At 44.5% G+C, this 24,791-nt stretch overlaps 1 protein-coding gene across 3 annotated transcripts in view; it reads left to right on the top strand.

Moving 5' to 3' along the window:
- ADTRP (androgen dependent TFPI regulating protein) overlaps window positions 1-24,791 on the top strand; it is a 70,854-nt gene that overhangs the window by 23,769 nt on the left and 22,294 nt on the right. For all 3 annotated transcript variants that reach the window (XM_047735029.1, XM_047735028.1, XM_047735027.1), the window contains exon 5: window positions 24,498-24,613. In XM_047735029.1, coding sequence (XP_047590985.1) covers window positions 24,498-24,613 — 116 coding nt within the window. The remainder of the gene's footprint in view (window positions 1-24,497; window positions 24,614-24,791) is intronic.

Raw genomic sequence — 24,791 nt, forward strand, 5'->3', positions numbered from 1 at the left:
CCCCTAAGCCTGATGTACCATAGTTGGTCTGCTAAGTAGAGGAAGTGAACTCTGATGAATAAAGAAGGTCATCTGTCAACATGTCAGTACCAAAGAGCCACCTTTTGTCATCACAAATTACCACCCCGTCCCCCAAGCCCTCCTGATTCTTCACCCCACCATCCTTCTAAGCAGAGGAGATCCACAATCTAGATACTATGGGTAGCTCAGTGTTTTTCAACCTTTAGGAATAGATTGTTTTGTGAATCAGGAAATCTATGACCCTGTAGATTGCTTTTACAGGACTCAGGTTAAGATCTCTTGACGTAACTGAGCATATACTTGAAAAGAGGACTCCCAGATGATTTTGATGCTCAGTTCAATTCTAAAAGACAAAATCAAGAATTATTCATTTTTAAAAAGCCATTATGATATATAGAGAGCTGTTTTCATCTCTATGGGGAGATAAGAGAAATTTCTATGGAGTGATTAGAGAAATGATCCACTCTCCTTGGGGGCAACCTTAGCAATTTAGGTTGGTTTCTGAACTTCAGGAAGCTTAAATTATAGATATTTTATATCTAATCTTTTACATATAAATTACTTACTAAAAGTAGAAACTGTTATGCAGCATCTTTGACAGAACATTTGTGGCAGTAAAAACAAAGGTACAAAAACAAGCCCCCCCCCAATTATCATTCCCAGAAAGTCCACATCTGAAAAAAAAAGAGGGACTTGGTCAAGGTTCCCACGAGAAACTCCACCTCCCATCCACCGCTGCTCCCCAGGACACAAGATACCAGCCAAAGTATGTTCTGCTGATCGAGCACCCACCCAGCCCATGTCACTCATAGGGTGGTAAGTGAGATCCACCAGAGGATACTTGAAGCAGAGCTCAAAGTTAATAGAAACCATGCAGCTCTTGTATAGTGAGAATTGGAAATACATTCTCTTCAAAAAATATCTTTGTAAACATATCTTGATTGATGCCATTTTTATCAAATGTAATCTCACTATAGGGAGCCTGCATTACATGTTTTTATATAATATATAACCAGCTAATACATATAATAATAAGAAAGACATTTAACTTTAACACGAGGCAGTGATAACGAGCATTTATAGAGCGCCTTCTGTATACCAGGCCCTCTTCTAAGCACTAAGGATGCAAAAACAAACCAACCACAGAAATCTGTCCTTGTAGAGAACATATACTTCCTAGTGGGGAAGACAAGCAAATGAATAAAGAATAAATGATGTCAAGTACTTTAGTGAAAGTACTAAAACTAAAAATAAAGCAGGGTGAGGGGACAGAGCACGGTGTGTGTGTGTGTGTGTGTGTGTGTAGAACTAGTGGGTCTATAGGATAGAGGGTAATCAGAGTGGTCAGGGGATGTCTCTACGTTAAGCTGATGTTTTCAGAGAAACTTGGATAAAGTGAGGAAGGAAGCTACTGAAATTTTGTTCTGCTTGGACATGTTTGAGATGCCTATTAGACAACAAAGCTGAGGTACAGAATAAGCAAGTTGTGTATAGAGCATAAGGGAGATTTCCAGACTGGTGCCATAAACTTGGTTGTTTTCATCATAATGATTCTTTTCCAAGTTAAATAAGATCACTTAAAGAGTAAGTATGGTTGGAGAAGATACCTCAGGTTGAAGCCTTAGAAATCCATTTTCCATGCCTGGAAGGGAAAGCAAGAACATTTGACAAGGAGATTGAGAAGGAGGTACTCATGAGTTAGGAGGAAACCCAGTGGCCTTTGGCCTCCCAGAAGTCAAGTATGCAAAATTTTCAAGAAAGGAAGTATTGCATGTCAAAAGCTTCGGAGAGGTCAAGTATGATGACATTATAAGATGACTTGAGTTAGAATTTTCCACTGGTTTCAGCAATATCGAACTCTCTGGTGACTTACACAAGAGCAATTTGATGAGGTGGTGGTAAGGGGAGGTAGAGCGTCTGTCATGCTGTATGCATTAGTTTCCTGTTGCTGCTTAACAAAGTAACACACACCTAATGTCTTAAAACAACACAGATTTATTACGGTGTAGTTCTGGAGGTCAGAAGGTCAGAATGGGTCTTCTGGGATAAGGTCAAGACATCAGTAGAACTGCATTCCTTCTGGAAATTCCAGTGTCCTTACATTTTCCACTACAGTCTGTCTACCTTCCTTGATTCACTCCTCTACCTTGTTCTTCAAATCTATTTTATCATTACATTCTGAAATCTTCTCTGGCAATTTTCTACTCTAGACAAGGTCCACGTCAGGAAGAAAATATGACCATCAACAATGAGCAGGAAATAGTATTGAGAAAGAACTTGTCCTGTGACTCTAGGGAGGGTAGAGACACACCAGAGAAGTCCATGAATGGCTGGTTTCGTGGTATAATACAGAAAAGATCTCTTCCAGAGCCTTGTTCCCAAGGTCCTGAGCAAGAATGAAAAGGCAGTGATTGGCTACACAAGGATATTTCCTTGGATATTTTCTTCAGGTTTAATCACTATGATTGTCCTCTTGTTTGAAACCATTTGTAGCTACGCCTTTATTCATTCTAGTCACTTCCTAATCTTGGAGGGGTTAGCTGTTCCAAGGCCTTCACCTGGGAAACACTGAGAAGTTGAATGAATGCTTCAGGCTCAGTGGTGAAATACGAAGCTAAACCAGGATTAAGGAGGAGAGTTAACTGAGGAAGGATAATGAAGCCATCTTGCCCCTCAGGAAGTCTTAGGGTAAACAGGAGATTGTGATAATGAACTGCCAAAGGATTACCAGTCCGCTCACAGGTTTATGTAACTAGAACCAGTGATCACCGGACATGCTTGCTTCATCTCTTTTTTTTTTTTTTTTTTAAGATTTTATTTATTTATTTGACAGACAGAGATCACAAATAGGCAGAGAGGCAGGCAGAGAGAGGGGAGGAGGAGAAGCAGGCTCCCTGCCAAGCAGAGAGCCCAGTGCGGGGCTCGATCCCAGGGCCCTGGGATCATGACCCGAGCCGAAGGCAGAGGCTTTAACCCACTGAGCCACCCAGGCGCCCCTTGCTTCATCTCTTGAGAGCAGGAACCACAATGGCCAAAATTTATCTTTTTTTATTTTTTAAAATCCTGTTTCAGAGAACCTCTAATGTGTGCTGAAGAGTGGCTTGCTTTCACAATTCCATTATCCTGTGGTTTTCTAACAACAGGCTGCTTTCTAAATAAAAAAATACCCTTTAGAAAATACATCCCAATTTCAAAATCAAGGACAAGTTTTTTTTAATTTTTTTAATTTATTTGACATAGAGAGAGAGAGAGAGAGAACAAGAGAGGGAACACAAGCAGGGGTAGTGGGAGAGGGAGAAGCAGGCTTCCCACTGAGCAGGGAGCCAAATGTGGGGCTGGATCCCAGGACCCTAGGATCATGACCTGAACCAAAGCAGACGCTTAACAACTGAGCCACCCAGGTACCGCCCCCACAAAGGTTTTTTGGTTTTTCGTTTTTTTTTTTTTAATGATCACAACAGTATACATATTTTCTAAGACGTTATTAGGCATTTGAATAATTAAAATCCTTCCGTGTCCTTGAGGGTGTGTTCGTGGGTCTCCCCTCCTCTGTGACATAATTCATCTTTACTTCTCTGGCAACCAAGGAGAAGAATGACTTTATGTCGGAGAATAAGCAGATGGAGAAACTCACAACAGAAGATCCTAAACTTCCGAATAACCAAGAGAAAGAAAGAAAAAAGCTAAGTGGGTGGGTCAGAGCTAACGTCCCATGATCTCAGAACAGAAGTGAAAATACCCAAGAGCAGCCCAGCAAGGAGAGCCTTCTCTGTCAGATTCCGAGGAACATCCCTGCTTGATGAGAAAGTCAGTACAGAAGAGCCACGCCATGCTTCCGGCTGTTTCAGAAGCCTACTGCCAGCTGCCCCAAGACAGCTGGGGAGCCTGGTCCTTGCCTGGGGCAGGGAGCTGCCCAAGGGCTTTTTCCTAGCTCCCACCCCCTTTCCTGGTCTCAACATCTTCCCTGTTGAAGAGCTGTCCCTCGTGCCAAACTGGAAATTCAAGTTTGTCTAAGTCCACCACTCTCTCACCTCCACGCCCTTGCCTTACCGGGCAAGGGAATATTCCTGCAGGGCATAGTCTCGTCTCTTGGACAGAGGTGATTCCACACACCCGCAAGCCATGGATTCCTAGCTCTCAAAAACCTTGCGTTTTGCATGGCCGGCCCTGCCCTTGACCCCACCCCCACAATCCCATGGGGACATCCGTGTCTACAGGGGATTCCTTTGGCAATTGATTCCTAAATTTTGCCAACTCTACCCCCCTACTGGTAGCCTTACATACTTACCAGCTCTATTCTTTCTCACCTTCATGTGCTCATGAGATCCACCCATCTTCTCTAACCTTTCTCCCAAGAGCAAAGTTAAGGAGGAGTGAGCCCACGGGGTCAAGAACAAGCTCCACACACTGAGCTGCATGGCATTAGGTGGCTGGTCGCCTTGGGAGTGGGAGTGAGAGCTTTGCTTAAAGTGGGGATCCTGCTTTTATGCTCAGTGTTTCTACAGGAGCATGGAGTGTATCCTTGAAGCCTTTTTTCTTTGTTTTTTAGAAGAAATCCTTGTTGCCCTACTCCCTGTGCTTTTGAGGGAGAGATAAATGAGGAAGTCTTGGGTGTCATGTTCATGTGTGTTGTGTGCTGTGTGTATGGGGGCTGGCGATGTAGGATCCAGACAGAACCCCCACCTTCACGGAGTGCATAGTCTAGTGAAGGGATGGATATTAATCTCCCAAGTTAATGTATGAGGACAAACTTTTAAGTATTCTAGGAGAAAGACCAGCAGGAGTGCCTAATATGGATTTGTGGGTCAGGAAGATAAGATTAGGTCTCTGAAGATAAGTAGCTGCTCACGGGTAGGAAACAGGGCAAAAAGAAGTTCAGGCAGAAGTCAGCACCCGTGTGAAGTCCCTGGGGGTGGAAAGGAACTCAGTGTGCTGGAGGAAGGGAGAGCAGGGGAGGTGTGCCAACTAGGAGGGAGAGCAGCTGGCGGGGTTGTGGGAGCAGCCTGGGAAGGCCAGGCTGAGGATTGTGCATCCTGGTTTTCCCACCATGGGAAGACTTTGCAGAGTTCTTCCTGTGGTGTGACATGACCTGCTCTGTATCAGGAGAGGCCCACTCTGGCTGCCATCTATAGAACATTGTGCAAGTGGGGAGACCAACGAGGACGCCATTGCAGGCATCCCGGTGGGAGTCCTGGTACTTGGGCCAGGGATGTAGGTGTGGAGATGGACAGAAATGGAGAGACTACAAGAGTATTTTGAAGGCAGAATTTATAAACATACTGTTGGATTAAAGGCAAAGGAAAAAAATCCAAGATCATGCCCCTGATATTTAGCATGAGAAACTGGACAAATTTGCATAGATGGAGAAGACTTGTAGAGAAGGAGAGAGGCAGAAGGAGCCCAGGGGCAGGGAGAGAGAATCTCAAGCAGACTCCCCATTGAGCACAGAGCCTGACCAGGCACTCGATCCCACAACCCTGAGATCATGACCTGAGCTGAAATCAAGACTCAGATGTTTCACCAACTGAATCACCCATGTGCTCTTGGCTAGAGCTTATATTTAGGTAGACAACTTGGTGTGGTTGTGATACGTGTCATGTGCCCACGGCTGTGTGAGACACATGGTTAAGACTTTAGCAAATGTGGGCTTTCTTTTCCTTTTCTGTAGCTGTGGCCTTTTTGTATTCTGTTTAGCACCCAGAAGACCTAATGGCCCTTCTAAACTTGAATGGTGGGTCTACCTATAATTGGACGCATGTACCCACATACATGTAGGCTTAGGGTCTGTCATCAAGCAACATTGGTGGTTGCATTTTTAGTCCTGACTTGGAAACTCTAAAATTACCAGATGTGCCACATGGATCATTTATTACTCAATTTCCCTACACTGTGGTGTCTCAACGCTGATCCTCCCAGTGGGAGACTCTCCAAGTCCCCGAAAGGTCTCTGGTCCTGCAACTATGAGCCGTCGCCTATCTTCATGGGCCCTTCTTCTGTGAGTACATCAGGATTAAAAAGAAAGCATTTGGGGCCCCTGGGTGGCTCAGTGGGTTAAGCCTCTACCTTCAGCTTAGGTCATGATCCCAGGATCCTGGGATAGAGCCCCGCATTGGGCTCCCTGTTCCGCAGGGAGTCTGCTTTCTTCTCTCTCTCTGCCTGCCTCTCTGCCTAGTTGTGATCTCTGTCTGTCAAATAAATAAATAAAATCTTAAAAAAAAAAAAAGAAAGAAAGCATTCTTGAGGGACAGCATTTAAAAAAATATCGCTTTTGGTCATTATTGTGATTGCTGTAATTTCTTTCTAAATAAAAAATAAGGGGCAGATGAGAAATGTGATGCCAGGCCTGTGTAGTTGGATGGGTTGTCATTGATGGCAGTCTGGGGTTGAGTTCACAGTTACACGGATATTCTTCATTTTCCTTTGGTTTTCTGGATCTGGCCCTGGATGGTACACTGATGTGGTGCCATGGGGCCAATAAAGTTAAGACCCAATTCACGGTCACAAATGTGGGTGTCTGGAGGGGCTGAGCAGGTAAGAAAACTGAGGGAAGCCAGCAGACAGAAGAAACCTCACTGAGATTCTAGACTTCACTACATTTCTCTGTAATTTTCTTGTCTTTGAAAACAGAGTAGTTCTTTAAGCACAGCAACAGTGAGAAGGGAGAAAAATCCCCCTCAGTGCTGTGGAAACAGTAGGGAGTCATCTCATATGGTCTAAAGGAGTACCTGTCATTAGGGGGGAAAGAAAAGAACAAACGCAAGTTGGAAATCTGCATTTTACAAAACATGAAACCTCCATATTTAAAAATAATGGCTCACAGTTTTTAGGACACTGCTAAGGGGGACAGTATATGTGGCTACTGGGTACAGTTTTGTGGGCTGGGTGCCTTTTACAGCCTCTGACTTGTAGGGTCAGCTCTGTGATTAGTTGAATGTACTTTCCTTTTAATCAGATTGTGTTTTTTACCATGAATGCCTTTCTCACTGATCATGATGGAGAAGATCAAAAACATAGCAGCTTCTTATTCTGCTGATTTCGACCCACGTAAGACGGACTTGATTAATCAAGTCTGGAAGTGAGGGCTGGGCTGTGAGATGCATACTTGTGTGGGAAGCTGGAGTTGGCATAATCTGGGTGGAACTTGGACTTAAAGCTTTCATTCATGCTTCCGTGAAATTTTTTTGCATATTCCCATCATCAAAGTATATCTTTTTCCCAATTATCTAAGAGCCTCTGAACCCTATGGACACTCTACTTTTTGTACAATTGGGGAGAGGCAGTGTTTTCTTTCAACAGATGCTTTTTGCACATTTGGACCTGCCTATCTTGTTGTGAACTTACTTGCCATCCTTGAACAGCTACAATAATTGAAAATGTCCTAGATGTCATTAAAGAGACCCCCCCCACACACTTAACACAAAAATCTACAGTCATGTCGGCTCGTACCCTCCCTGTCTCAGCACTCAGAGAATCAGCTACCTAATTATGAATGTTTAAAAACACAATGAGGGCGCCTGGGTGGCTCAGTGGGTTAAGCCGCTACCTTCGGCTCAGGTCATGATCTCAGGGTCCTGGGATCGAGTCCCGCATCGGGCTCTCTGCTCAGCAGGGAGCCTGCTTCCCTCTCTCTCTCTCTCTCTCTGCCTGCCTCTCTGTCTACTTGTGATCTCTCTCTGTCAAATAAATAAATAAAATCTTTAAAAAAAAAAAAGAAAAAAAAAAAAGAAAAACAGAATGAAATCCTGATGTTAGTAAGTGGCAAGAGGGCATGGCCATTGCTTGAAAATGATGCTTTTTGCTATTGCCTGAGACATCTGACTCGAACAGACAATAATATGGTGATCGTTCCCTTTTTCACCATTTCATGACTGACAATAAATATTCTCTTATTCATTTTTATTCAATATGCATTTATAGCAGTGATTGGCAGAGACACTAAAATACTTAACCTACCTATCAAATAGTGTTTAATAAAAGTCTTTTGTCTCCCATCAGCCCAGGGAGGTTAGTATAAAGCTTATATGTGGGAACATTTTAATTAATATGCATACTTTTACTGACATATTTTAAAATACTTTGCTAACCTAATAATGTCAGAGGTAGTAGCATTAAAATATCATGATGATCACAGAAATTGTAAGCCTAACACAAAAAGTGCTTAAGAAATATTTGTCGAGGGGCGCCTGGGTGGCTCAGTCGGTTAAGTCGCTGCCTTCGGCTCAGGTCATGATCTCAGAGTCCTGGGATCGAGCCCCGCATTGGGCTCTCTGCTCGGCAGGGAGCCTGCTTCCTCCTCTCTCTCTGCCTGCCTCTCTGCCTGCTTGTGATCTCTCTGTCAAATAAATAAATAAAAATCATTAAAAAAAAAAAAAAGAAATATTTGTCGAACGCTATTTGACAACTGGAATATGAGTCGCATATCCAGGGAGAATATTTGTGGGGTTTTTTTTTGAGGTGGTGACTTCTGGAGCATGGCACAGATAATCTGAGACATCTCCAAGTGTAGGTCATCAGGAAATGACCATCTGGAAAAGCATTTGCTGTCTTCACACGTGTTAAGTTTCTTCTTAGGCTGAAAAGTTGAAAGGGATAAATTATTAGGGAAAAGGGCACTGGAGGTTGATCCTCAAAGGTCAGATTAGGGTGAATGGAAGCAAAATTTCTTTGCTCTGTATCTAAGTTGCAAAAAAGGATTGATCTCTGATGTTTCCTACAAGTTAATTTTTGATTTCATGAAAAGAATTGCCTTTAAGTCCCAGAAAATCCCAGTTTGGGCTCCATTTCTGCCATTGTCTTACTGCATGATTTGGGGAAAGTTGATAAACCCCTCTGGGTAATAGGTTCCTTAAAATAAGTGTGTTTAGGGGGTGAGCTTCTGACTCTTGGTTTCAGCTCAGGTCATGATCTGAGAGTCGTGAGATTGAGCCCCGTGTCCAGCTCTGCGCTCAGAGGGGAGTCTGCTTGACCTTCTTTCTCCCTCCCCCTCTGCCCCTCCCCCTGGGTTCTCTCTCTCTCCCTCTCTCAAATAAATACATAAATCTTTCTTTAAAAAAGGTATTCTGTTCTTTTTTTAAAAAGATTTTATTTAGGGGACGCCTGGGTGGCTCAGTTGGTTAAGCAGCTGCCTTCGGCTCAGGTCATGATCCCAGCGTCCTGGGATCGAGTCCCACATCGGGCTCCTTGCTCAGCAGGGAGCCTGCTTCTCCCTCTGCCTCTGCCTGCCACTCTGTCTGCCTGTGCTCGCTCTCTCTCCCTCTCTCTCTCTGACAAATAAATAAATAAAAATCTTTAAAAAAAAAAAAGATTTTATTTATTTGACAGAAAGAGAGAACACAAGCAGGGGGAACAGCAGAGAGAGAGGGAGAAACAGGTCCCCACTGAGCTGGGAGCCTGATGCAGGACTCCATCCCAGGACCCTGGGATCATGAGCTGAGCAGAAGGCAGATGCTTAACTGACTGAGCCACCCAGGTGCCCCATGACTGTTCTGTTCTAACTCTATCCCATCCCTTTCTCTGATTCTCCTTAAAAAAAAAAAAAAAAAAAAAAAAAAAAAAAAAGTTTCCTGATCTTCTCAATGGTATTACTAGGAACAAAGAAAATAATATATGTAGAACATGGAGATTTCAGTGATCCATAAGGACCTGTGCCTAGTTGTTGTCTACTTGGAACCCCCTTTACTCCTTCTCCATCCTCCACGGAGTAGCAAGTGATAAAGCCCAGAACCACACACAGCTCATAGAATCCCTTTCTCCGTATGGTTCCCAGTGAGAGTCATCAATAAAAAGCACTCTTGTGAGTGGTGCAAGAAAATAAACGATTATTCTCTAGTGATGGCTGAAAAGAGCTATGTGGGAAAACAGACACAAGGTTAGCTGTGGCTACCTGGACAAGCACCTAGGAATCACACACTTTACACTACAAGCAGAGGCCATCAATGGTGGGAACTCTCAGAGATTTATGGTCTCACAGAAGATCTCAGAGAAGTTTCCCTGACTCTTACTACCCTACCCTTTCCAACAGCTGCCCATGCCTCTAAGACCTTCCTTCTTGCTGTCCCTCAGTGGGCTTCTGTGTTCCTGCTGAGATCCTGACTGATACATGTTCATAAAATCCCTGCTTCCTTCCGAATCCTGTCCACACCCTTCATGGGGGCGAGTTATTCATCTGAAGGAAACGAGGTCTTGAGTGACTTCTGTTTCTGGCTATAATATGCAACAGGAGTCCATACCCCGCCCCCACCAAAAAAAAAGACAACATTACAAGACACCTATAATGTTGACTAAAACATTTTTGAAAAGATGTTTAAATGTCTGACTTACTGACAAGAAAGTAATGGAAAGTCCCCAAAGCTAAAATAAAACCAAAGAGGAGCTAACAAAGAGAGGGAGGTGCCATATTTAAAGGCGGGAGGCCATGTTTGAAGATAGAGTCACTGATTATTTCCTAGAATATTTGAAAAATTAATCCTCAGATTCAAGAAGTAGCAAAAATCGCCATGCAGGACAAAGGGCAGACATCTAGCCTCTTGTGCGACCCTGCGGACACCTTACATGTGAAGAAGATGCTAGAAGCAGCCAGATTAACAAGCTGGGTTTCCCAAATAGCAACTACTGTTAGACTGAGAGCTGGTTTTTCATTAGCGACAAAGAAGCTGGGAGACAGTGAAGTAACAGCTTCAAGCCTTGACAAAAAAAAAAAAAAAAACAAAAAACAAAAAACCCTGCCAGCCTATTTACTCCCTGAAAGTATCTTCTGAAACAGAGGCAAGATAAAGACAATGTCAGATGCGTGGAAACAGACTTTTATCACCGACAGGCCCTCAGTAATGGGAAAGGCTAAAGGGGAAGCTTCAGGAGGAAGGAAAATGATCTCAGAGGGAAGGACGGAGATACCAAAAGCAAATGGCAAGCAATTTGCTCAACTTATGGTGATTTAAAAAAAGAATGAGTTAAAATGCTGGATGAAAATAGAATGTAAATTGGGAGGAGGACGATTGGAATGAAGGCATTCTAAGACTGTCTTGGACTGTGGATGGGGGGAAGTAGGGGGAGGGGCTAGAGATAATGACTTCTATCATACCGTACCAAGTTAAATGAGCACGTTATAATGTCTAAAATAGCCACATGGAAATGGAGTGTATGACTTCTGCATCTGTAGGAGCAGAAAAGCTGAAGAGGAAAAATAAAACTATACCGATGAGAATTTGAATTCATGGTCAGGGGCTTTTCTGAAGCACAAAGAAAAGCCTGAGAACAGGACTCCACATGGGATGGGTTCAAACCCATGAATGTAGGCGTGCTTTATGGCAACAGGCAACAGACCCATACTAAGGATCATCTTCCCCTACAAGCATTTCTACTGCTCCCCAAGGCACAAATCTCTAAATTATGCAACTAACCCCTAATCAAACTATTCCGGTTGATAATGTAGTCAGACATGGGGAAAGGAGTGGCAACATGGGAGGGTCAGGGTACATTTGAGGGGAAAATGCAAAGTGTTGAAAGTGGTCCTTTAAAAGGGATAGGCATACGCAAAGAAAATAAACGATTCAGCAATCCGGTTTTGTTCATCCCTTTATCAGGGACAAGAGCCCTGTTCCCCCAAGGCGTGTTGCACGGGCTGCTCTTTAATAATACTAAATTGTGATTATAGATGAATTTGGTGGAGTGTTCTCCTTTCTAATCCTGGCAGGTGTCCCTGGAGGGGCGGCCCTTAGGCATTTCTGGCAATTAAGGAAAGGCTCTTGATCATAAAGTGATCTCTCGAGGTGACCGGATTGCCTGCCTTCTACGCTGGGCAATGTGACAATTAAGCTCAAGTGTGTGTTTCTTTATATTCTGGCACACGCTGCTTCGTTTGTATATAACTAATGCTCGGGGTCGGGTTTTTATGTTCTCAGGATTGCTTGATTTGCTTTCCAATTAACATCAACATGGGAGTTCTGGACAGACCTACAGAACCACCTGGGCTACCTCACCAGGGGAAGGGTGAAATGCAAGTCCTTTTTGCAAACTAGGATATGCTCCACTGAGAGATTTAACCAGAAACCAAACTCCCGGTGCTCCTCCAAGCCTCCAGTAGCTGCAAATGCCCCAAGACAAAGACTTTGCCAACGTAGATGCTGCTTCTTCCCCACCACACCCCGCCATTTCCTAATCCCTTCTATTCTTGTCACAGTGGTCCATCTTGTCCCCTTAGCTTAGGGCCTTGCTGAAGCAAGAGGGCAGCCTGCTGCTTGGCTCCTTCTCTGAGACTTATTCTCTGGCTTCATGTCTTCCAAACCAACCACTCTAGGAGAAGATGAAAGGAAGGACATCCCTTCTCTCTACCACCCAAGGCAAAGACAAATCTCAAGTTATAACTTCAGTTTCCAGAGCCCTGCCCTGATTCTTACCAGGATTTGGGGGGGTGATGGTGGGGTTGGCTAATTAGGAGTTTCCTTCTGGACAGACCAGCCACACGAGAAAGCAGGGAAGCCTCTCTGAATGGAACAGACCCATACTAAGGATCATCTATGCTTACTCCACTCGTTCCTTGTATTCTGGTCACCAGCTATCTCCACATGGCCAGCCAAACCCTGGACTCCTGCTTTTGTCCCCCACTTACACATTTCTCAGCAGCATTTGGCATAGTTGACTTCTTCCTTCTTGAAACTCTGCTTCTTTGGCTCAAGTGATACCACACTGACTAGCTTTCTTCCTACTTCGGTCTCTGCTGTGTCCTTTAGCCGCCCTCTAAATAATGGTGTTCTTCCAGGCTTGCCCCGGGCCACCCTCTCTATCAGGACTTTCTCCCTAGGAATACATCCATCCCCATCCAGGTGTCCAGTCTGCAGCCCAGCCCTCCTCTGAGTTCCTGACTTGCGTCTCTAACTGACTACCTTATGCGGCTGTTACATATGAATCTATAGATGTGTCCCAGACACTTCTGAGTCAACAGGTCCTGAACTGGACATGTTATTCTCACTACCAAATCTGGCCAGGGCTCCTCTCTCTTAGAAAATGGAGCCGCCATCTTCCCCATTGCCCAAGACAGAAACCAGCCTTGACCTTGCTACCTCCCTCCCTCGCACCATCCTCATATCCAATCCATTAGCTAATCATGTCCATTCTACCTCCAGAATGTTTAGCAAATCTGCTCACTTGCTAGCTCCATTGTCAACATCCTGGCATCCACAGGCTCTTCTCATCTAAAGTACTCACTACCTCCAAACTGGTCTTCCTGCTTCCGTGCTCAGCCTTCTCCATATAGCAGCAAAATAGACTGAAACTGAATGTTCCCTCCTAATATTCTTCAGTGATTTCCTGTTACACTTGGAATATACCCAAACTCCTTCCTGTGGCCTACCAAGTCTGATGAACACGGCCTCTTCTCTGAGCCTGCCACCCTTCTGGAGCTCTTTCTGACACCATGACCTTTGCCCATGCTCTGTTCCCTTTACCAGAAATGTTCTCCTTCCGTTCTTTCCTGGCTCACTCTTATCATTTAGATAAGACCTCTTCAGGATGGCCTTCCCTGTCTACCCTACTTAAAGTATGCCCCCTACTTTTCTTCTGGTGCAGATTCCTGTTTGTTTCCTTCATAACATAGAACATGTTTGGTATCCGTGTGTTTTTTTACTTGTTTATGGAAAATCTTGCTGACTAGACTATAAGATCTCCAAGAGGAGGGACCACAAATGTTTACCTTTTTTTGAGGGTTTTTTTTTTTTTTTTTTTTTTTGGAGACAAGAGGAAAGGCATAGGGAGAGGTTGAGAATCTCATGACCCTGAGATCATGACCTGAGTTGAAATCCAAAGTCAGATGCTTAACCAACTGAACCACCCAGGCACCCACGTTTACCACTTAATCCTAGCACCTCTCATAGCACCTAGCATGAGGTAGGCCCTTCATAAAGATTGTTGCATGGAAGAATGAATGAACTCTCCACCTCTTACTCTGGTAGCTTTCCTGTGCCCTTGACTTGCCCCAGAGTTTCTCCTCAGGGGCCGAGAGGGGTGTGCTGGCGTGGAGGGGGTGTTGGAGGCAGAGAGGAAGCTTTGGGAGGTCTTCCTTTAGAGTCTGTGGCTGACACTAAGTGCTTTGAGACTGTAAGGTGTTCTTTTGTCCGAAAGTTCTAAATGAGAAAAATTCTAGAGGGATTATGGATGCCTTGAAGTATCTGTGCAGATTTTGGTTGTTCTGACACATGGTACACTATTGACTGACTTATGTTCAAAGAGATGCACAGAGTCATGGCAATTATGTATCTTTTATTAAAGGAAAGATACTGTTTTTTTCTGATCTGGGCTGAGGCTCAGAGGTGGATGGTTTTAGGCTGAAACGTGTTCAGGCTTTTCAGGCAGACACCTTCCCTCCTCTGTTACCAGCATCGACAGACGCTCATTAGGTAACTGAGTACTCATGTAGCCAAAGGGAACTCAAGAAGCCATTGCATCAGGGAAGAAGATTGGAAGAGGCTGAAACTAAGAAGAATGAAGACATGACCACGTTGGATATAACCAGATGGAAGAAAGGTGGTCAAAGGAAAAATAGGGAGAATCCATTGAAAGAACAGCCTCTTTCCATCTCTGTGAAAGTGTATGAAAGGCCGATTTCTCAGCATCTTTAGTGCTGGGCTTGCCTGGTTGATGATAGATCCAACCATGGGTTTCTACTGATGAGCAAAGAGGCTACTAATGGGGTACATTACTATATGTATGTGAAAAGTGAACCCGCAAATGTAGAATTCAATAGATATAGGACAGGTTCTTTGGTGACCGCCACGGAACCTAGCATTTGAACACCTCAAGAGTAACCAAGAGTCTTCTTATGTTTTAATTTAATTTAAATTTAAAAATTTTAATTTTTAATTTTTTAATTTTAATTTTTAATTTTAATTAATTTTTTAAAAAAGAAACAAGAAAAGCTTCATAAAGCATTTCACTTCCCTCCATAGAACAGATTTTACCAGTGAAAATTCAGATTGAAAGGCTAAACAAAACAAAACAAAAACCTTTGTGGTTTTTGTTTTGTTTTTTTTTTTTTTTTTTTTTTTTTTTCTGAGTGTGGAAACCAAAAAGTGCTGGATTTATTGCACAGGGTTATTCCAGAGACTTTTCCTGCTATGAACTAGTTAGGAATAAAAGCTTGTGTGTTTTGGTCGTCTCTCTCAAAACACAATCTAGGAACTCATAAAAGCCGCATTTTACTATGCAGTGGTGAGAAGGAATTTTCTGACCTTTTGAGAAATTTTGTTTTGTTTTTCCTAAGAAAACCGCGATAAGGAAGTGGAGCAAATTTCTTGGCAGTGGGAGGATTGTCTCAATGCCCCAGGCTTGCATTCCCAGGGGCGTAGGGGCTCTGAGCAGGCCTTCTGTCATTAAATTGTCCTGCGTGCGGTTCCCAAACTTTGCACTCTGAAACTCGTTATACTTTCTACCCACCCTTGGGGTTTCTGGAACAGATGGAAGTGGCAGCCGCAGAGATATCCCTATGCTAGCCCTTCCCCGTGCCCAGGGGCTCCAAGGTCCAAGTCCAAGATTACCATGAATAAAAGCTTTAAACCCAAAGGTACAAGTAACTGGACAAGGAACATGGGAGTCAACCTAGAAGGAAGAACAAGCGAGTGGGAACACAAGAAACCAGCTCCTGGGTGCTTGCGGCAGCCTTCTTGTCTCTGAAACTGCAGTGGGGGGTAGAGAGATGGGGGAGGCGGGCTCATGCCTTAATACCTTCTCAACATGTGACACATTCAATCATATTTATCAAAAATTTCTCTTTCCTTTTTTTTTTTTTTAGCTTAACTCCAGACTTTCTTTTCTTTTTTAAGATCGTATTTGTTTATTTGAGAGAGAGAGAGCATAAGCGGTGGGAGGAGCAGCAAAGGGAGAGGGAGAAGCAGACTCCCCACTGAGTGGGGAGCCCGACGTGGGACTCGATCCCAGGACCCTGAGATCATGACCTGAGCTGAAGGCAAACGCTTAACCGATGGAGCCACCCAGGTGCCCCTCCTCCAGACTTAACTAACTGCTCTTTGTCAACTACCTCTGCAAGATGCTCTTCCTTTGCTAAGTACTCAAATCAGGCATTCTCAGCTAGGATTAATTTTGCTCACCAGGGGACACATGGCAATATCTGGAGACAGTTTTGATTGTCACAACGGCAGGGAGTGGGGGGGGAGGGGGTAGGTGCTCCTGGCATTCAGGGAGTAGAAGCCAGGAATGCTGCTAAGCACCCTACCATGCCCCTCCCAGCCATCACCTCCTCTATGGGTGAGACCCCCCGCCCGCTGCAGTGACCTCATGCATCCCACCTCGTGCACCTACAGACTACCCCTAAACCGAATGACTACTTGTGTTTGGGAAAGTCACCAGGCAGTACCTGCTGCGCTTGCAGAATAGCTGGTGAGTCCCTTTAGGAATACCCTGATGGGTCAGCGAGGGAAAGCCAGAGTCAGGAAGGAGAAACTGTGGAAACCCGTCCATCATGGGATCAGTCATGTGGGGAGTTTGGAACTTTGCCCTGGCCCTTGGGGTCACAGGGTGCTTTCCTGCATTACTATTATCTCCCAGGGAGACCAGCTGCCTGCACATTGGGTCCTTTATTGCCATTATGATGTGGTATCTGAGGGGAGGCAATGGTGCCCAGAGACACTGTGGCTCTTAAAGCAAGAGCAGATTCTCGTGCTTCTGAAACTTTCTCTTTCTTGAAAAGAACAGTCTCCTCCCACCAACTTGGAGCAGCTTTCTAGAGAGCTGCCCATCTGTCTCTGTCTTAAAAACAAGTCTCCATGTGTGCTATCTGGAGCCAGGCACAGAAGCAGGGAGGAAGGGCGGATTACACACTGACACAGAGGAGGAGACACAAAGATGATAGTGAACAAAACCTGGGGCGGTTTCCACCTGGCCCAGTCTCTGAACAGAGAGGGTCATGGCTGGCAGATCCCAAGATGAACAAAGCACAGCCTCTCTTGGCTATGTATGTTTAGACTTCCTGTGGGGCTGCCGGCTCCTGGAGGGTGACACCTCTATAATTGAGTCTATAATCAAGTTGCCATAACATTGACACCCTGAGCTTATTCCCAGTGGTCACACTTGCTCACAGATTTCCCTGTGACCCGCAATGCCCACTTTTCAGCATTTGGGGCACCATTGATGGCCGGGGCAAAGGATAAAGGTGATCGGCCTGAAAAGGGATTGGTGTAACCTTGTGACTGTGGACACAGTCCGGCACGAGGCTGCCCGTGTCAGTTGAATGTGGCCTCAGCAGCTGTCTTCTCATATCAGAATGCCAGACTGTTCCCCCAAGCTAGACAGAAGACTGTCCCTTCTTCTTCTGTCCCACTCTGTTATTTCATTGATTCGTTCATTAATACCAGAAATTGTAGGTAACCAGAGTAGATTGAGTACTGTGTTGGGCAACTGGAGATGAAATGGGGAGAGTCCTAAGCTTCCAGGTGGTTCCATCCCATGTGGCCAGTATCAGGTGAATGCAATCATATGATGCTGTGATGCACGTGAGCATGGGGAGAGCCAGCTGAGCCAGGGAAGGGCACCTACTGGATGGTTCGGGAAGGCTTCGAGTGCTCCCTGGAGGTAGGAATATCTTCACTGAGCCCTCTAAGGTGCAGAGAAGGTGGAGGAGGCTGATGGAGGGGAGGGATGGTGAGGGAGGGACCTGTGGGTGGAGGAGGAGAAATTAGGGGGTGGAGGTGGGTGAGGGCTATAGGTCAAAGAAATAAAATGGGCAAGGTAACCCGATCATCAGGGGCTCTGCAGGCTGCATTTGGGATGTAATTCAACTGTGTGATACATAAGTTCAAATACAGAAAATTGGACAAAAACGCATTTACTGAGAAGAGGAGGAGTTCTGAAAAAGTCAGAGACGAGAGCTTTGCCCTCAGAGTTTATAATCGGATGAAACTAGGAGAGAAAAATTGGCTGCGTAAAGATTAAATTGATGGTGTCACAAATAAAACTGAATGTAACTAAGCACTGGGGAGTCAAGTGCAACCCCAGAGAGCTGTGGGAGGGACAAGAGCATAAGCAACTTGTGCAAAGGCAGCATGTGACGTGGGTGTGGTGTGGACGCGACGTGGGCCCCAGAGGTTGCAGGAAGGGCTGGGCACTCAGCTCCCAGAAGCGGGATGGTTTCTTTGGTGAGGCTTCTTATTTGTAGGAAGGGGCTGTCAATGTTACCCCTGACTGAATTCCTCCGAGCCCTTAGATCTCTGTATCATCAACAATGTATAAGACCTTCACTCCAGGCTAAATGGAGAATAAAATACTGGCTGTTGTCTGACTCATAATGGGAACAAAAACAAGCAAAAACACCCATCGGGGGAAAATGGTATTTCTGGAGTCCATCTACTATTCTGATCACCGGAAGCCTACATAATTATGCAATATTATCTCCTTACTGGCAGAACCCCCTTCTAGAAATTGCTTTTTATTATTCTGCCTTCAGATTTTATCAGTTTATGGAACCTAGATCTCTGAATTGTTCTGCTTCAGAGACACCGCCTACTAGTGGAAAATACTAGTGGAAAAACTCGATTTCCCCTGAACACAGATAAACAAACAAAAAAGGGACCATTTATTCCATATCTCTCTTTCTACTTTGGCTGTCTGGAAACACAGTGCTAAGTTTGAATCTCAGTAACAGCAGCCCAGAGGACCTCTGGTTGGCATATTTGCATCTCAGTGTTTTCCTGGGTCCTAATTTTCTTTTATATCTTCTCATGTTAATGTGTGCGCTTTTGGTTGTGAGGCGTCTCAATGGTGTGTGTGGAGAGTTGGGAGGGAAGAATTAAAGAGCTCAGTAAATGGGGAAAAGAGGAATTCTAGAGAAGGGAAGAGAATGAAAGACCAGGATGAGGAGGAGACTGGTTTGAGTCAAAGGAGGGAGAGCCTGTGGAGACACTGTGGAAAATGAGAGGGAGAGATGAGATTAGGGAAAGAGGGTATTCAGTGGACCAAAGCAGCAGGGAGCCATTGGAAGATTTTGAGCAGGAGTAGCAACGTGAAACTTGTTCTCGGAAGGTTGGTCTAATTGCAGCGTTGAGTATGTACCAAGATAGGAAAAAGCTAGGGAGGGGATGCCAGGCGGAATAAAAGCCTGGGCAGCTGTGGGGAGAATTAGAAGGAAAAAATGAATCAAGTTTGGATATAAGACAGGGAGGAATGAGTCCTTGATTATAGCAGGTGTCTAGGTTGTTACTACAGCCAGAGAGAATTAAATAAGGGGAAAGGATTTGGGTGCTTTGGAGAGGTATGGAGAGAGAGAGAACAAGAAGGGGCAAATATATTCCTGGATTGCAGGTCCCAAGATCGCAGGTCTTTTTTCTATCTTACCCTTAACTGGCTCGAATGAACCTAAACGGCCACTTCTTCACCACCCTGGATGCTGTCGAAGCCAGCTAGCTTCCTATTAGGAGAATGCTGCTTTTGAGATGTTGGCCGAACTACGTATTAATCCAAGGACAACAGTGTAGTAAGTAAGAAATCACTTACAAATGCTCTTTCGAAGATCCAGAAAGTTATCATTTAACCACCTGTTCAATTCATGTACGAGTTCATAAGTAACACCCTGCTTTTCTTCCTCAGCCCAATGGAGCATTTACTCTTTCCAGGTCAATAAAGACTCTCCATGTTTCTCCCAATCTTTTATTATGAAAATTTTCAAATAAGCACAGTGGAAAGAATTTTATAGTGATCACCTGTGTTACCTGTGACTTAGATCCTACTCCTCATAGTTAACTGAATTCGCTTTATCTCGGATCTGTGCATCTACCCATCCATCAACTCATCTTATTTTTGACATATTTCAGAGTAAATTGCAAAAAGTCCTACTCTTCCGTGGTAAATAAGACTCAGTTTTTAACTTACGTTTTCTGAATTTTTACCAAGCTGGGCTGTTGTCAGCCCACCTAGGTAGACTGTAAAGATCAAAGGAAAGATTGTGGCTCTTTCTGTGGGTGGGTTATCTTCCCAATCCCCCTCCCCAGGCATTTATAAACATTGGCTCTTTAATTATAGTGGTGCCTAGCTTATGCTCTCGAGTTACAAGAAAGTGGAAAAGGGAATTTTTACCAATCCAATCACAGTATCTTTTAAACTCTGGTACTTGAGGCCAAAAAGAATAGTATAGGTAATATAGGTGGAAAAAATTTATAGAAAAATAAAAAAGTTGTCCCCAGATGTATAAACAATATAGCCTACGTCTACATTTCTGGATTCCCATGTATCGGATAGACTTAAAGCAAAATTGTAACTGTAACAACACAGAGATCTTAGAGAGTACAGATGGCTTCTGCTTTTGGATATAAAATATTCCCAGGAAGACCTTCACTGTTGTCCCAACCTGTGGGTTTTAGAGGCAGAAACTACAGTGGTGAAGAATGAGGTACAAGTTTTTAGCTGGCAAATGAATGGTGGTTACTGAAATCAGAGACGGTCTTGTTGGGATTTACAAAACAATTATTACTGTGTGTTTTTACCACATGTAGTTTTCGAGCTTAAGGAACGTGATCGAGCAGTGTATTAACAAGCCTGAGTATAATAGCATTCTATTAAGGTTGGTTTTGCCACCCTTTCCGTGTCTGTTGTATTTACATTTATGTTTTAATTGATGTCTTGGCCATGTGTTTGCCACTGAAGAGATTGTGTAAAGACTTTCGTTTTTGTCATACATAAAAAGTGTTATATTCCATGTATGGTGAGTAAAAAAATATCCTTCATGTCCTCAGAAATGAGATCTTGCCAGTGTAATAAAACTTTATTTTAAAATATCTATCCATTAGCATGATAAGTAAACCAAAAATATTGTCCTAGAGACTTGGGGGAAAGGACCTCAGGTTAGAAAGCGTCAGTGTGAGAAACTGATTCTCAGATGTAAGCATTGCCTGAACGAGGGAGGGAGGCGAAATTTGAGACCAAACACAATGCGGGCAATATTATGTAAGCTCATTATGAGAAACAGCATCTCAAGGAGAAAGTTGCTCCATGACCAGTCCAAGAAGGTCAAGGCCGGCTCATTTCTCTTGGTCAACTCAAATCAACACAAGGGCTAGTCTGACAAGGAAATGAAATCGAGGAAAGAGGCAGAGATCATATTTTTAAATCTTATTATCTGATTTTTTAAAACAATGTAGAGGTTCCCTGAATTTCTTTCACTGGAGGAAATTAAGTGCTCTTGGCTCCCCAAGGATCTTAGAGATAAGAGTGTGACCATCCTAGTCTTATGGATTTAGTCTTTGGAACCTACATGACAGTGATGAAACACTGTTGGCTCCATGGGTTATCTCAGGGATTAAAGCTTGCCTCTCTCCCAAGAATCAAGCAAAAGCATTCTGTGGTACATTTAGCCTCAAACCAGGGAAGCTCTTTGTAACAGCTATGGGCTCAGTGGCATGAGGCGAGGAAGAATAAGGGTTCACTATGTTACGCGTCACACTCACGTGACCCTGTAAGAATGCCCTGCAGGCTGGTAAGTTTCAGTACTTACATACAAGGCTATTTTGCAACCAGGGAACTTAAAGTGCATTTCTACACTAACCTAAATCACTTCTTCATGCTCAGCGTTCCATCTCCAAGATAGTCACATGGAAGTAGGCATTGCACCAAGGACAGGAAGAGAAGGCAGGATTTAGTAGAAAAGGATGGGAAAAGAGCAACACTGTCCTTTTAACCAATGCATCTGGAATGAGATATTTAAAGGAGAATTTCCCCAAATGATGGCTAATTGACAAGGAAAGATAATTTGATTCCATCGTCTCTGTTCACACATACTATTGTTTCAGCCCGTGATGTTTTGTTTACTCTGGAAGGAAATATTTTATCCCCTCTGAGATAATTAATTTTTGTCAGCTTCACTGTTTATAAGGGAAACTGAGAAACTGTTAATTGAAATACAGAATGAGTCACTGTTTTCAGTAATTTTTGGCAGCATTCTAATTTGTGTCAATCCCAGCCTAATTATTAGATTTTTTGGAAGCGGAAAGCATATTTGATTTTTCTCTTACTGACTTTTTTCTTCCTTTTTTTTAAAAATATGTGCTGCCTGACAAAGGTTATACAATTGATATGAACACGAGGTAAAATACCAGTACTTTCGAAATACCAGGAGGTTTAAGGTGTTATGCTTGGCTCCTCACACTAGCCCAATGTTCAGAAAGTTCACAGACTGTGGTCCTCCTCCTCCTCCCAGCCCCGACGAAAAACTGTGATTCTTTTAAAGACCTTTTAGCTGGTATTAAGCCACAGTATATGGCCCGTCACTAATGACATCACTGGAGTAAACTTCCCAGAAGTCATCAGTGAGAATTCATTTGGAAATCCAATTGAATGTCACTTGCAAAGGGCAGGCTTCTAGAGGAGGTGACCAGTCATGCATTCCTGAGTTATTTGTTGTAAAAGCATTAATCACTCTGAACTCATTTGCTCCTAATATGAACGCACTACATTATTCCACAGGAGTTCTGTTCCCCGTGATCATTAATGTAGAGAGCTGAAGCTGCTGACTATGGACAGGGTTAATAAAATCTGTCAGATCAATGGCCAGGATAATGGGACTGTTAATGCCTTCTAATAGAAGTTGGATCTTCCTGGTTGTGGCAGAGTGAAGGCAGGAGGAGAGGCAGGGGGCTGTGCTGGGGAGACGGCCCCATCACTTGCCTCCTGAGGTAACCTCTGGGTGAAAAGAGCATGGATGTCAGTCGCCCGGTGTTGCCAGGGCTCTGAGGCAGAGCAGCTGGGAGTGGCTGGGAGCGTGGGCAGCAGCTGTGGGCTGGGGAGGGAGCCACGGGACGGCCACGGGGAGGCTCTGCGGCCATGCTCCAGCTGCTTGCCTGCCTGCATCCAAGCGCCTGGCACTGTGGGCTTCCTAGAACCTCGCTTCACCCTGCTCCCCATGGGCCACTGATGAGCTGAAGGACGACAATCACAGTGATATTCGTGGCAATCACAGATAATGCTCACGGGCACCTCTCAGGGCCCAAGGACGAAGCCCTTTCTATGCTCTAATCTCAATCCTCAGAGCCGTCCTCTCTGTGACATGTGGACTATTCCCTATTTGATAACAGGAAATTGAAGTTCAAACAGATTCAGTAACTAGTCCAACGTCAGATCTGAAAGTGCGTTCTCTTAATAACTATGCTCCTTTATTAGAGGGAGAGACGCAGAAGCTGTAGCCTCAAATCAGACCAAAGAGAGGTGCAGGATGTGACAGTTGGCCCAGATGTCTTGTCACTTGTTTATGCAACCTGTCAGTATGTTCGGGACCAATCCTGGACAAAGCCTATAGAAACCATGGTGTGTCTGCAATGTTGTTGTTCTAAGCTTTGCTGCTAAAATGTGGGTACTGGGGCCCATAGGAAGCCTCATTGCTTTTTGCCGTCCACCTGCAGCCCTGTTGGGGCCCCAGGAGGCCCTCTCTGCCATGCAATGCCCTATTATTAAGACTGATTCCTTCTCATTCCACCACAGCCCGATAAAAACTTGCCAGATTTCTTGTCATCCAAGGGTCTTGATCTCCTGACTATCCCGTCACTAGTTCAGGTTCAAATGAGAAACTGTTGCCCCCTGGGGATGCCTCTGAGCACAACACTGACATGACTGATAGCAAAGGCCACCCCAGGGCCCCAGCCACAGAACTGAGCACGTGAGCATGGCGACACAGGCTCTGTGACATTTCTAAGCCCCAGCGATTACCCTAACGGAGGTGCTGACCCCGCTGTCTTGGGGCTCAGGAGTGGAAATGGGATGTAGTTCACAGGTAAAGGCTAGAGAAGCAAGAGGGCTGCCAAATGCTGAGGAAATGAGGGGCTAGGTTGAAAGAGGAATCATAGCTGCAAAAGCAAAATCTGAAAAATACACTGTTCGGTGTTCCCAGTAAGCAGCGTTCTCCGCTCACCCCACCCCCAGATCTTCCAGCTACACCTCCTAAGTGCTAGACGACATGGTACAGGATAGAAAGGCAGTTGGACTGAGTGAGAGAAATTAGCAGGAGGAAAATGCAGGGACAGCGCCGTGGAAGATTGCGTTGGCCGCGGAGAACACGAATGATTCGAATGTAGGGAGAGAAGACATTCCACAGAGCGCGGAAGGGATGAACAAAAGTGGGAGGACGGGAGCAAGCACACTGAGTACAAAGCGGGGTGAAGGAAAGGTGAAGGAAACAGCCGTGTTCTAAGGGAAGAGTGGGTGTGGAAGTGTGGGTTAGGGTGCGCACCTGGGGCGGGGGGAGGAGGATAGTAAGCAGGAGGGAGAGGGTAGCACATTACTGAGACCCTTGGTGGCCAGACAAAGGAGTCTGGGCCATCACAGAAGGCAGTAGGGAGTCACAGCAGACCCCAAAGCATCTACGGAGCACGATCTAAGCCAAGTTAGGGGACATCTCATCTGGCAGTTGCCTAAGAAGGTAGACTGGAGAATTAGGGGCATGGCAGGCAGCAGGGGCAACCTGACATTATGGTTTTTCATTTTCTGTCCTTTAGCACACATCCATCCTGCCCTTTGCACTGGTGGAAGTCTTCCTCGGGCCGCACTGCTATCCACGGAAGAAGAAAGGTCTCACCTTGTTGGCTCTCGCTAGTCTTGTATACATCAGCAGGTAAGAATCACAGAGAGAAAATCTACTTAGGCTTTTTCCTTCAGGATGGTGAGGTACTCCAGAAGGAGCATACTGTTTTGTAGGAATGCCTTTATCTTGGGTTAACAGGGATTTAACCATCACTAAATTTTTAGGTAGGAGAGATTCTTATTGTTTGATGTTTTGTTGTTGTTGTTGT

Source organism: Lutra lutra, chromosome 6, assembly GCF_902655055.1.
Source record: "Lutra lutra chromosome 6, mLutLut1.2, whole genome shotgun sequence".
Taxonomy (NCBI): domain Eukaryota; kingdom Metazoa; phylum Chordata; class Mammalia; order Carnivora; family Mustelidae; genus Lutra; species Lutra lutra.